Source organism: Pagrus major, chromosome 1 (assembly GCF_040436345.1).
Source record: "Pagrus major chromosome 1, Pma_NU_1.0".
Lineage (NCBI taxonomy): Eukaryota > Metazoa > Chordata > Actinopteri > Spariformes > Sparidae > Pagrus > Pagrus major.
The window spans coordinates 118,996-132,500 of NC_133215.1; the positions used below are offsets into that span (position 1 = coordinate 118,996).

Consider the following 13,505-nt stretch of genomic DNA (forward strand, 5'->3'; position numbering starts at 1 on the left):
ACTGAATGACTGATGACTGACTGAAGACTCACTGAATGACTGAATGACTGATGACTCACTGACTGACTGAATGACTGATGACTGACTGAAGACTCACTGAATGACTGAAGACTCACTGACTGACTGAATGACTGATGACTCACTGACTGACTGACTGATGACTCACTGACTGACTGAATGACTGATGACTGACTGAAGACTCACTGAATGACTGACTGACTGAAGACTCACTGACTGACTGACTGAATGACTGATGACTGACTGACTGATGACTCACTGACTGACTGAATGACTGATGACTGACTGACTGACTGACTGACTGAAGACTCACTGACTGACTGAATGACTGATGACTCACTGACTGACTGAATGACTGATGACTGACTGATGACTCACTGACTGACTGAATGACTGATGACTGACTGAAGACTCACTGAATGACTGACTGACTGAAGACTCACTGACTGACTGACTGAATGACTGATGACTGACTGACTGATGACTCACTGACTGACTGAATGACTGATGACTGACTGACTGACTGACTGACTGAAGACTCACTGACTGACTGAATGACTGATGACTCACTGACTGACTGAATGACTGATGACTGACTGAAGACTCACTGAATGACTGACTGACTGAAGACTCACTGACTGACTGACTGACTGATGACTCACTGACTGACTGAATGACTGATGACTGACTGAAGACTCACTGAATGACTGAATGACTGATGACTCACTGACTGACTGAATGACTGATGACTCACTGACTGACTGAATGACTGATGACTGACTGATGACTGACTGACTGACTGAATGACTGATGACTCACTGACTGAAGACTCACTGAATGACTGAATGACTGATGACTCACTGACTGACTGATGACTCACTGACTGACTGAATGACTGATGACTGACTGATGACTCACTGACTGACTGAATGACTGATGACTCACTGACTGACTGACTGAAGACTCACTGACTGACTGAATGACTGATGACTGACTGACTGATGACTGACTGACTGATGACTGACTGAAGACTCACTGACTGACTGAATGACTGATGACTCACTGACTGAAGACTCACTGAATGACTGACTGACTGATGACTCACTGACTGACTGACTGAAGACTCACTGACTGACTGATGACTCACTGACTGACTGACTGACTGAAGACTCACTGAATGACTGATGACTGACTGAAGACTCACTGACTGACTGACTGAAGACTCACTGACTGACTGAATGACTGATGACTGACTGATGACTCACTGACTGACTGAATGACTGATGACTCACTGACTGACTGACTGAAGAGTCACTCACTGACTGACTGACTGATGACTGACTGACTGATGACTGACTGACTGACTGATGACTCACTGACTGACTGAATGACTGATGACTGTGTTGATGATGTCAGACTGTCTGTGGACTGTTGCTGCCCTGAGTGTTGCCTGTCAGGGAACAGGCAGCTCTGATTGGAAAGTTTCAGAGTTAGTTCGTTAATAAGTCATTTACAATTTCTAATGTTATTTTGGGAAGAAAAACAACTAGTTTCATCGTAATGTTCGCTGGATTTATAGAAAATTATATTCAAAAGCAATCCAACTGAACGTCCCCGTGACATCTCTGATCCCACCATCACCATGACAACGGACTAAACTCTTGTTCTGCTGATGAAGACTGTCTGAGGTTGAAAGCTCTGGAAACAGCTCGTCAGTGGACCTTGAGTTGGAGTTGTTTTGTCACACCTGTGAAATGTTTACACAAACATGGTAAAGATCTACTTCTTGGTTCACTTCACCATGTAAACACGTAACCTTCAAGGTGAACTGTTCCTTTAACTCATCATTGGGTTGGTTCTCTACATGCTCATGTGACAAAGGAGTGAGTTCTGATTGGACAACGTCGTCGGGGTCTTTACAAACCAGTGAGGCTGCTCCAACAGGAAGTGAGGTCACAGCAGGAAGACCTCCAACCTCAGCTTGGACAAACAGCTGGACTGTTGCACAAAGACACATTGACATCATCATTGTGAAATCATCATCACTATGACAACATCATCACCTCGACAACATCATCACCGTGACATCATCACATACAGCTATCTGCTAGTCTGTTTCAGTGCAGGAAGTTTATCTGACGTCAACATGAAGCTTCATCAGCTAAACAGGAAGTGGTGATGATGATGATGATGATTAAGTTTATTTATGAGGACGACTCTTCCTCTTTTTGTTTCCCAGGAGTGTTTGTGTGAATCTGGATTTGTCTGATACGTCAGGACGTGAAAAACTTTATCAGTGATTCAAGTAGAAACATTTCAGACGTGTGTGTGTGTTTGTGATGTGAAGACAGCATCTCTTCGATCAATCAGTATGTGGATCAATAAAACAAAGAACTGAACTGTTAATTATAAGGACAGCAGTGATAACAGAGCAGCAACACCTGTAGCTGCTGTTCAGACAGGTGGGAACTTCCAGCTCTGTGATGTCAGCGTGTGTTGTTAAATATCTCTGATGTCAGCGTGTGTAGTGACATCACTACTGAGGCCAGAGAGCCTCACGTCTATATGCAGCAACAGAAATGGCCGTGGGAGTTCTGGTCCGTTCCCCTCGAGGAGAGCCTCCCACTCTCCATTATTTCACCAGGTAGTTTTTTTCAGCTACTGAACCTACTGGATTAACAACATCCAGGCTGCTCAGCAGCTGCAGGGACGGGCACAGACAGGATGTAAAAGATCAAGTATGTGACTGAAAAGACTGTCACAGTCAGAAACTCACAGCCGGTCACCTGACAGTGAAGTTCAGTCTGGACGACTTCTTCATTCCTTCATGAATGTCACTGTCAGAACCAACATATTCTCCCCACTGTTTCCCTTGGTGCTAAGAATGACTTAGTGACTGAAGTCACTCCAGAATTCAAATAAAAGTAAATCAAGTCAAACTGATCCATGTTTAAGATCAGCAACCAACAACCGCAGCAACAGCCGCGTCCACGCGATTAACAACCACTGAAACGAGATGGCTGATGTTTTCATTTTGACGCATCAGTGTTTCAGAGTTCGTTAGTAATGATAGCTTTGGTTAGCCTGATGTAAGTGCACATGTTGTTTAGCCTCACAAGCTAAATTACTGTCATCACATTAGCATTCAGTGGTGTAGCTGGATAAAAGGGAAATGCAGTTTAAAGAATCTACAGACAGACTACATGTACACATTGTTCATATTTACAAAAACAGACACTGATGGAACGACGGAAAAGAGGCAAAAACAAATGTGTCTGTGATGGAGATCTGTCTGTCTGCAACGGAGGTCTGTCTGTCTGTGACGGAGGTCTGTCTGCCAGCAGGTTGATTCTCATTAAAATGAAGAAAGACGACAGACTGTGTGTCTCCGGTCTGTTGAAACATTAAACTGAGTGTTTTGTTCCTTTAACAGCTGAGAGCAGCAGCTCACTAATCAGTTTACAACATAAACCCCTGAGGTATGTTAACACACTGTTTCACAACAACACACCACCAGCCTCCAACAACACACCATCAGCCTCCAACAACACACCATCAGCCTCCAACAACACACCATCAGCCTCCAACAACACACCATCAGCCTCCAACAACACACCACCAGCCTCCAACAACACACCATCAGCCTCCAACAACACACCATCAGCCTCCAACAACACACCATCAGCCTCCAACAACACACCATCAGTCTCCAACAACACACCACCAGCCTCCAACAACACACCACCAGCCTCCAGTCTGCAAGTTAAACTCTAACCTGCTGCTAAAAACACAAAGGAAGGAGAAACTGAAATCACCTACGTCCTCATATCCACATGCCAATCACCAAACCGTCTGCCCCCTCCTGTAGTCTTCTTCTTCCTCGTCTTCTTCTTCAGGTGATCAAAGCGTTCCAAACTTAATTAATCCAACACTAGCAGCAGTTTTCCTCTCTGTGTTCTTTTCTTTCTAACAAACAGAGAACAATAAGCAGCAGAGCAGCACCGCCCAGATACAGACGACATTTCCCTCCAACAACACCACTCTGACCCCCCTCCACCCTCAACCCCTCCTCTGTGACCTAACCCCCCCAGTCTATTTATGTCCAGAGGGAAACAGGGAGGATGGGAGGAGTCCAACATACTGGACTGTGTGTGTGTGTGTGTGTGTGTGTGTGTGTGTGTGTGTGTGTGTGTGTGTGTGCGTGCGTGCGTGCGTGCGTGCGTGTGTGTATGTGTCTGTATGTTTGTACATATGTCTGTTCCAGTCGTTCTCGATCTTTGACAGTCACATGACAATATCTCCTCATCGGCCCCTTGAAACTACTCAAGGACCCCTTGAAAATAATCAAAGACTCACAACGGTTCCTTTTGGGACCTTGGAGGAAAGCCAAATAGTTAGCCTAGCCTAGCTTAGCACAAAGGCTGGATAAAAAAGGAAAGTGTCAGCGAAGTCTGAAAGCAACATTTGTATATAAGGTGCAGCAATCAGGAGGGCAGAGCTCCGACCTACCTGAGCCTCAGGTGTATACATACGTGTGTGCAGGTGTGTGCATGTGTGTACAGGTGTACACAGGTGTGTGCAGGTGATGTACCTGAGCCGCCTCTTGGCGAGGCTCCTGGAGCAGATCCTCTCCATGCTGCTCTGCAGGTTGAGGAGGGCGGTGATGGCCTGCTTCAGACACTCTTTATCCTCCTCATCCTCACTCTTCTCCTCCAGTTGCTATGGAAACAGGTGGGCCAACAGACTATCACTGCTGAGAGGTGACATCACCTGCAGGGACAGGTGAGGCACCAAACACTACACAGAACATTTTAAGACAGTAGACCAGGACTTTAGAGCAGGATTAAACTGATGTCATATACCAGGACCAGGACCTGTAGGTTTAAGCTGAGCCAGGTCAAGGGGCACCAGGTAGACCAGGACCAGGCCTTCAGGATACTTGCCAGACACCAGGATCGGACCTGCAGGATACTGGTCCTGTTCTCCAGTACCAGTCCTGTACTGGTCCTGGTCGACAGTACGGGTCCTGGTATACTGACACTGGCTTTTCATCACACATGTACTTTGTTCTTTTAACTAATTCTGATCAGCTGTCCTGAACAGGATCATTCAACTCAGACTTTATAAACCGGCTCTCTGAACAGGCTCCAGATGTCACAGTTGTCATGTGATGTGGTGTTGTGACCAGGTGCTGCAGTCTCACCTTAAGGATCTCGAACAGGTGCAGACAGTGGTAAACCGGAGTGAGCAGCAGTCGGGGCAGAACATACTGAACCGCCTCTTTAAAACCTTCACAGATGGACTGGAGACAGACAGACAGACAGAGCAGCTTTACTCCTGTGCTGTCATCATCATCATCAAGAGCTGCTGGTACCTGAGGTGTTTCTCGTCAATGTGTTCTTAATTTTGATTTTAATGTTTTATTCCGTCTCTAAACACTACAATACCCATGAGCCTCTGCTGCAGCTGGTCATCGGCAAAGCCTTTACTGACCAACCTGACTGCATCATCATAATAACACAGATAACAGTTAATATGGATTCTGCATGGCAGCCTGCTGGAGGTGGAGCCTGTTGGTAAGGTAGTGAGGCTTACCTGAAGGTGGAAGGCAGCTCCTGGTTTAGACACCTGACCAAGGAAGTGTTCGTGGAAACCAGAGCGCAGGATGTCCTGAGCATATGTCTCATAAGGGTCAAAGGCCAACTCCTGTCAATAAAGATAGGTCCAGAGCTGATCAATCACACAACAGATAAAGACTGGTACAGACAGACAGGTGGAGACAGACAGGTACAGACCTCAGCCAGGTCCTCGAAGCAGCTCCCCACCAGAGGATGAGGACTGCCTTCATCGGTCATCTCCACCGTGTCCTCGATCAATCCCAACAGCTTCACTGTCACCTCGTGGATATCAACTATCCGACTGAAGATAGTGTCCACGTCCTGACACACAGATGATCAATCAGACCGTCAATCAATCAGACAGGCAGGTGATCAATCAGACAGACAGATGATCAATCAGACCTTCAATCAATCAGACAGGCAGGTGATCAGTCAGACTATCAATCAATCAGACAGGCAGGTGATCAGTCAGACTATCAATCAATCAGACAGGCAGGTGATCAGGTGAGGAAAGGTCAAAGAAAGGTGACAGACAGGTGATGGACAGGTGATCAGGTGACAGACAGGTGATGGACAGGTGACAGACAGTTGATCAGGTGACAGACAGGTGATCAGGTGACGGACAGGTGATGGACAGGTGATGGACAGGTGATGGACAGGTGATCAGGTGACAGACAGGTGATCAGGTGATGGACAGGTGACAGACAGGTGACAGACAGGTGATCAGGTGATGGACATGTGACGGACAGGTGATGGACAGGTGATGGACAGGTGATCAGGTGAGGGACAGGCGATCAGGTGACAGACAGGTGACAGACAAGTGATGGACAGGTGACGGACAGGTGATGGACAGGTGATGGACAGATGATCAGGCGACAGACGACAGACAGGTGATGGACAGGTGATCAGGTGACAGACAGGTGATAAGGTGACGGACAGGTGATCAGGCGATGGACAGGTGATGGGTGTTGGACGGGTGATGGACAGGCGATCAGGTGAAAGACAGGTGACAGACAAGTGACGGACAGGTGACGGACAGGTGATGGACAGGTGATGGACAGGTGATCAGGCGATCAGGTGAAAGACAGGTGACAGACAAGTGACGGACAGGTGATAGACAGGTGATCAGGCGATCAGGTGAAAGACAGGTGACAGACAAGTGACGGACAGGTGATGGACAGGTGATCAGGCGACAGAAGACAGACAGGTGATGGACAGGTGATCAGGTGACGGACAGGTGATCAGTTGACAGACAGGTGATAAGGTGACGGACAGGTGATCAGGCGATGGACAGGTGATGGGTGTTGGACAGGTGACGGACAGGTGATGGGTGTTGGACAGGTGACGGACAGGCGATCAGGTGAAAGACAGGTGACAGACAAGTGATCAGGTGACAGACAGGTGACGGACAGGTGATCAGGTGACAGACAGGTGACGGACAGGTGATCAGGCGATGGACAGGTGATCGGGCGACGGACAGGTGATCGGGCGACGGACAAGTGACAGACAAGTGATCAGGTGACAAACAAGTGATCAGGTGACAGGTGACAGACATATGATCAGGTGACAGACAAGTGATCAGGTGACAGACAAGTGATCAGGTGACAGACAGGTGATCAGGTGACAGACAGGTGACAGACAAGTAATCAGGTGACAGACAGGTGACAGACAAGTGATCAGGTGACAGACAGGTGACAGACAAGTAATCAGGTGACAGACAGGTGACAGACAAGTGATCAGGTGACAGACAGGTGACAGACAAGTGATCAGGTGACAGACAGGTGACAGACAAGTAATCAGGTGACAGACAGGTGACAGACAAGTGATCAGGTGACAGACAGGTGACAGACAGGTGATCAAGTGATGGACATGTGATCAGGCGATGGACAGGTGACGGACAGGTGACAGACAGGTGATCACGTGACAGACAGGTGCTCAGGTGACGGACAGGTGATCAGGTGATGGACAGGTGACGGACAGGTGACAGACAAGTGATCAGGTGACAGACAGGTGATCAGGCAATGGACAGGTGATCAGGTAACAGACATGTGATCAGGTGACAGACAGGTGATGGACAGGTGATCAGGTGTCAGACAGGTGATCAGGTAACAGACATGTGATCAGGTGACAGACAGGTGATCAGGTAACAGACATGTGATCAGGTGACAGACAGGTGATCAGGTAACAGACATGTGATCAGGTGACAGACAGGTGATGGACAGGTGATCAGGTGTCAGACAGGTGATCAGGTGACAGACAGGTGATAAGGTGACAGACAGGCGATCAGGCAATGGACAGGTGATGGACAGGTGATCAGGCGATGGACAGGTGATCAGGCGATGGACAGGTGATGGGTGTTGGACAGATGACGGACAGGTGATGGGTGTTGGACAGGTGACGGACAGGCGATCAGGTGAAGGACAGGTGATGGACAGGTGATCCGGTGACAGACACGTGATCAGGTGACAGACAGGGGATCAGGTGAAGGACAGGTGATCAGGTAATGCACAAGTGATCAGGTGATGGACAGGTGACAGACAGTTGACAGACAGACAGGAGACAGACAGGTCATCAGGTGAGGACAGTTGACAGACAGGAGACAGACAGGTGATCAGGTGAGGACAGGTGAGCAGACGTACGTGCTGAGAGAAGAGCATGGGGCTGGAGTTGAAGGGCTCTCTGAACACCTTGATGAGCAGGTTGAGCTGTCTCAGGTACTGACGACCATCTGACATGAAGCTCCGCACCAGCTCATAGTAACTCTGCTCCTCATTGGCTGACGGCTCCTCGTCAATCAGAGGGAAGCCGCTGATATCCTCCTCGTCCTGGTGGAACATGTCCATCAGCACCTGGACAGACAGGTAGGTGAGACAGATGAGACAGACAGACATATCTTTGATCTTTCAATGGTGAGACGGTCAGTGTCGTCAGCTGTCTGTCTGTCTGACATGATGATTCCCAGGGGAGGAGCAGGAGGAGGAGGAGCAAAAGGAGGAGGAGCAGGAAGAGGAGGAGGACCTGGAGAAGGAGAAGGAGAAAGAGGAAGAGAAGGACCAGGAGGAGTGTGTGTGTGTGTGTGTGTGTGTGTGTGTGTGTGTGTGTGTGTGTGTGTGTACCTTGTCAGCACACATGGCCACAGTGATGTCCTGCTGGGAGATCTCGAAGTGTCGGATGTTTTTGACGTAGTTTCCTGCCAGTTTCAGGATGTCTGCAGAGATGTACTCCAACACAGCCACCATGTAGACTGACACCTGGTGGTCGATCTTATAACCCAGCACCTCCTGACAACACAAGGCATCATGGGAAACAGTGTGTGTGTGTTACTTTCACACACGGTTCACAGTAAATAACTGCGATCACTGTTAAGGTAAGCAATTCTCTCGGATCACACATGGGACCAGGAACAGCAGAGGCAGCAATGCAACACAATAAAACTCAACAAAAGAAGAAGAAACTGGAGCATTGTTTTAATCTTGACTGTAAACAAGATTCAAACATCAGACCTGTGATTGGTTCACCCGATCCATGAGAAAGTGTCGTCAGACGGACATAAACCCGCTACATGTTTGTCTCTGCAGGTTTCTGGTTTCATTTATCTGATGTTGGTCGTGTTGAGGTGGTAAATCAAACTTCCCTGATCATTGATCCAAATCACACCTGACTCCCTGCAGCGACAGACTGCAGGAGTGAACGAGCATTTAGATGACGATGATGAAGAGGACAGGTGTACCTTCAGCAGTGGGTGGATCTTGTCAACAGGTAGAGCCAGTGGGTTCCTCCTCTTCCTCTTCTCGATGGCGGCTTGAGCATCAGCGATCGCCCACTTATCAATCGGGTGAGGAAAACTCTTCTGAACTCGCTCCTGAGAGAGAGGGGGAAGACGGGTGAGGACAGGGACCAGACTCAACTGGACTGAACCTGGTCTGCATACATCTGGACTGAACCTGGTCTGCAAACACCTCAACTGAACCTGGTCTGCAAACACCTGGACTGAATCTGGTCTACAAACATCTAGACTGAACCTGGTCTGCAAACATCTAGACTGAACCTGGTCTGCAAACACCTGGACTGACCCTGGTCTGCATACATCTGGACTGAACCTGGTCTGCATACATCTGGACTGAACCTGGTCTGCATACATCTGGACTGAACCTGGTCTGCAAACACCTCAACTGAACCTGGTCTGCAAACACCTGGACTGAATCTGGTCTACAAACACCTGGACTGACCCTGGTCTGCAAACATCTGGACTGACCCTGGTCTGCAAACATCTGGACTGAATCTGGTCTACAAACATCTGGACTGACCCTGGTCTACAAACATCTGGACTGACCCTGGTCTGCAAACACCTGGACTGACCCTGGTCTGCAAACACCTGGACTGACCCTGGTCTGCAAACACCTGGACTGACCCTGGTCTGCAAACACCTGGACTGAACCTGGTCTGCAAACACCTGGACTGACCCTGGTCTGCAAACACCTGGACTGACCCTGGTCTGCAAACACCTGGACTGAACCTGGTCTGCAAACACCTGGACTGACCCTGGTCTGCAAACACCTGGACTGACCCTGGTCTACAAACATCTGGACTGACCCTGGTCTGCAAACACCTGGACTGACCCTGGTCTGCAAACATCTGGTCTGACTCTGTTCTAAACATCAACAGAATTCTGTTTTAAAGAGTCGTCGTTGATCACACTGCAGGACACACCTGTGGCTCTGCTCTCATTGGACAGATTAGTCAAACATGTCTCTGCTGCTCTTCTGTGTTCAGGTGTTAACTGCAGCCAATCAGCTGCTGTCTTGACTCTTACATCACAGCTCAGTCGTAGTTTTAATTTCAGATGTTAGTCTATTATCCTCTTCTGTCACTTCCTGTGTGAGTACAGCTGATGTCATCATTAAAGGACGAGTTCACCTGAAACAGGTTTGTCTTTCGGTTCATTCTGGAGTTTCTTGTGGAAATGAGACGACTTCTGTTGCGAACAATACTAATAAAGACGGACTGATGGACATGAACATGTCTTCATAAAGGGACTGATGGTTCCTGTTTGTATAAATAAAGTTCATTTGAAGCATCAACTGTCGCAGTGTTTATATTCACTACAAAGAGGTGTCTCTCTCTGATTGGTTGTTTGGTGTCCAACAGGCCTGATTACCTGTTAGTACCTGTATCCAGCATCAGGGGCACACCTGCAGGTCAGGTGACCCTGTCTGATTAGTTGTCTCAGTGTGATCAACTGACTCAACACATCACCAAACAGGAAACACTGCGCACACACACACACACACACACACACACACACACACACACACACACGATCTGTGCCAGAGGAGCAGTGAGGGGTCGGGGGGATCAGGGTCAGAGGTCACGGGGGTGGGGGGAGGGGGGTCAGTGTGATAAAACACCAGCAGTCTGGTCTTTTATCAGACAGCACCTCATTATCTCACTGCAGCCTCCATCAGCTGAAAGAAGAAGCAAACCAGACCAATCACACGTCACCCTCACAGTGATGTCATCAGATAGATTACAGGTGAGCTAAAGTTTGTTCTGCATGCGTGTGTGTGTGTGTGTGTGTGTGTGTGTGTGTGTGTGTGTGTGTGTGTGTGTGTGTGTATCACCTCTACGTCCTGTACAGTGCGTGGTTGAGCCTGACACAGCATGCTGAGCAGCAGCAGGATCAGCTCCTCGATGTACTGCAGCGCCTCCTGTTGGGACACCAGGTTAGGATGCACCTGGTGCAGCACCTGCAGCACACAGACAGACAGACACACACACACACACACACACACACACAGCTGATCTCAAGAAACAATATGAGGAGTTATCGTCGTCACAGTGAAGTTCAAACAGCTGAGAGACCATGAGGCTGAACACGGTGATCAATAATTTGAATAAACTTTGTGGATCAGAACAGATCTATGACATCATCCGTGTTTACAAACAATCTGGCTGCAGGAGAAAGTTCCCAGCATGCACTGCTCTGTGGTTCCATCCAGCAGGTTCTAGTGAAGCTGCCACCTGGTGGAAGAGAGCAGCTACACACACACACACACACACACACACACACACAGTCCACCATTCCAACTTAAATGCAATAGACTCAGTTTGTCACAGGAATCATCAAACAGCCATCAGACGATCAGCTGGTGTCTCAGTCCCTGCCACCGGGGATTCGTGGAGAGGCGTGAGGAAGCCACGCGAGGTGAGAGGAAACAACAAATATGTGAAATAGGATGTGCCCAGTGGCTGAGTGAGTTATCATTGGTCGAGGCAGGTCTGATAACATTGGTCAGTCTGAGTGTTTCCGCGTTAGGGAACACACAGGTGGATGAAAATCACCTGGCGGTGCTGAAAGTGGGCGGAGCAGGATGTGAGGCACACGGAGCTCAGTGTGAACATCATTCTAAAGTTATGGCACACTGACAGGAATATCCTGACAGTGACGTACATGGAGTGCGTGCTGTCTCCGTGTCCACGGTCACTGAAATGTTTAGGTTGACTGGCTGTGCTGTAGTTCGTCATGATGCTTCCTCCATTGTTGTTGTCCTCGATGTGACCTCTGGTCACTACAGGAGCAGAGAGGCATCATGTGATCTGCTGCTTCAGTTTACAACTATCAATATGACTGAGAACACAACAACATGAACATTTAATATCAACATATTCAATCATAAGCGACCTCTGACCTCCCTGGTCATCAGACACACGGTCCAGGATCAGACCTCCTCTTGTGTCAGTGGAGACATTGATCCCTGTGATCTCTGAACACTGTTCAACAAACAGTTTGTTTAACTGGTTGATATACTGTACATATTCATATATATGTGTATATACACACACACACACATATATATTTGATTTATAATTACCAAATAAAATGATTTTTGTTTGACTCAAATTTAATGATAATTTATTTCTATCAAACCACTTTTTAAATTTTTCCATTTCTGTATTGATCACTTCTAATAATTGTTGTAGATTCTCACCCGAACAAAAAATATTTCTATCAGCAAATAATATCATCTTCAATATTTTGGATACTTTACATTAAAGTGAAACTCTCGCCAAAATGCAACCTAGGCATTTTTTGTGAATGTACCTGAGTCAAACCTTTGGTTTTTGAACAACTCACGTTAGCAGTCGCTTGCTCCGCCCGTCACCATCCTGCCAGTCGAGATGCGTCGATCCCCGAGTGCGATGTAACATGGAGCTTTCCACCTTTACTCTCCTCCATGTTACGCCGCACTCGGGGATCGATTGATTTTGACCCGAATACAAAACTACGGTAAATCTTAAAAGTGGCTTTTTCATCGTAATTATGCTTTTACACAAAGGTTTGTCTCGGGTACATTCACAAAAAAAGCCTAGGTTGCATTTTGGCGAGAGTTACACTTTAATGTAGAGAACAAAGCGTTTGGGACCCAACACTGACCTCTGGGGGACGCCACAAGCAATGTACTCTCCTAACTTTACAACCTGTTGCTACCACTGAGATCAACACTTTCGCCCTGGTGCTGTATCGTTCAGTTTGTTAATCAGTATTTCATGATTGATTGTTTGAGGTCCAGAAGAACCCGACAAGCATGTTTTTTATGGCCGTTTTATGGAGTTCACGAGTTCCTCAATTGATTCAATTAATGCCGATGATGTTGAGTTGTTGGGTCTGAATCTGAGTTGACTGTCGGTAAGTAATTTGTTTTTATCAATGAATTTGTCCAGTCTGACATTAAAAACGTTTTATTATGGAAGTAAAGAAACATGTGTGTAGTTTGTGAAGTGGTGTCTGTTCACAGTGTTGTTCAGTGACAATAAGCTTTTCACTGCCGTCACATCTGTTTCATTAAAGTCAGTGGACGTCTTGTTTTT

General features: G+C 47.5%; 1 protein-coding gene across 4 annotated transcripts in view; it reads right to left on the bottom strand.

The window, feature by feature from the left end:
* Window positions 1-13,505, bottom strand: part of LOC141010704 (son of sevenless homolog 1-like) — a 36,264-nt gene that overhangs the window by 18,351 nt on the left and 4,408 nt on the right. For 3 of the 4 annotated variants that reach the window (XM_073484057.1, XM_073483895.1, XM_073483817.1), the window contains 8 exons: window positions 11,258-11,383; window positions 9,367-9,498; window positions 8,753-8,917; window positions 8,276-8,485; window positions 5,814-5,957; window positions 5,614-5,724; window positions 5,222-5,320; window positions 4,610-4,737 (listed from right to left, as the gene is read on the bottom strand). In XM_073484057.1, coding sequence (XP_073340158.1) covers window positions 4,610-4,737; window positions 5,222-5,320; window positions 5,614-5,724; window positions 5,814-5,957; window positions 8,276-8,485; window positions 8,753-8,917; window positions 9,367-9,498; window positions 11,258-11,299 — 1,031 coding nt within the window. In that variant the 5' untranslated portion in view covers window positions 11,300-11,383. The remainder of the gene's footprint in view (window positions 1-4,609; window positions 4,738-5,221; window positions 5,321-5,613; window positions 5,725-5,813; window positions 5,958-8,275; window positions 8,486-8,752; window positions 8,918-9,366; window positions 9,499-11,257; window positions 11,384-13,505) is intronic. The other variant, XM_073483975.1, reaches the window with a different exon arrangement.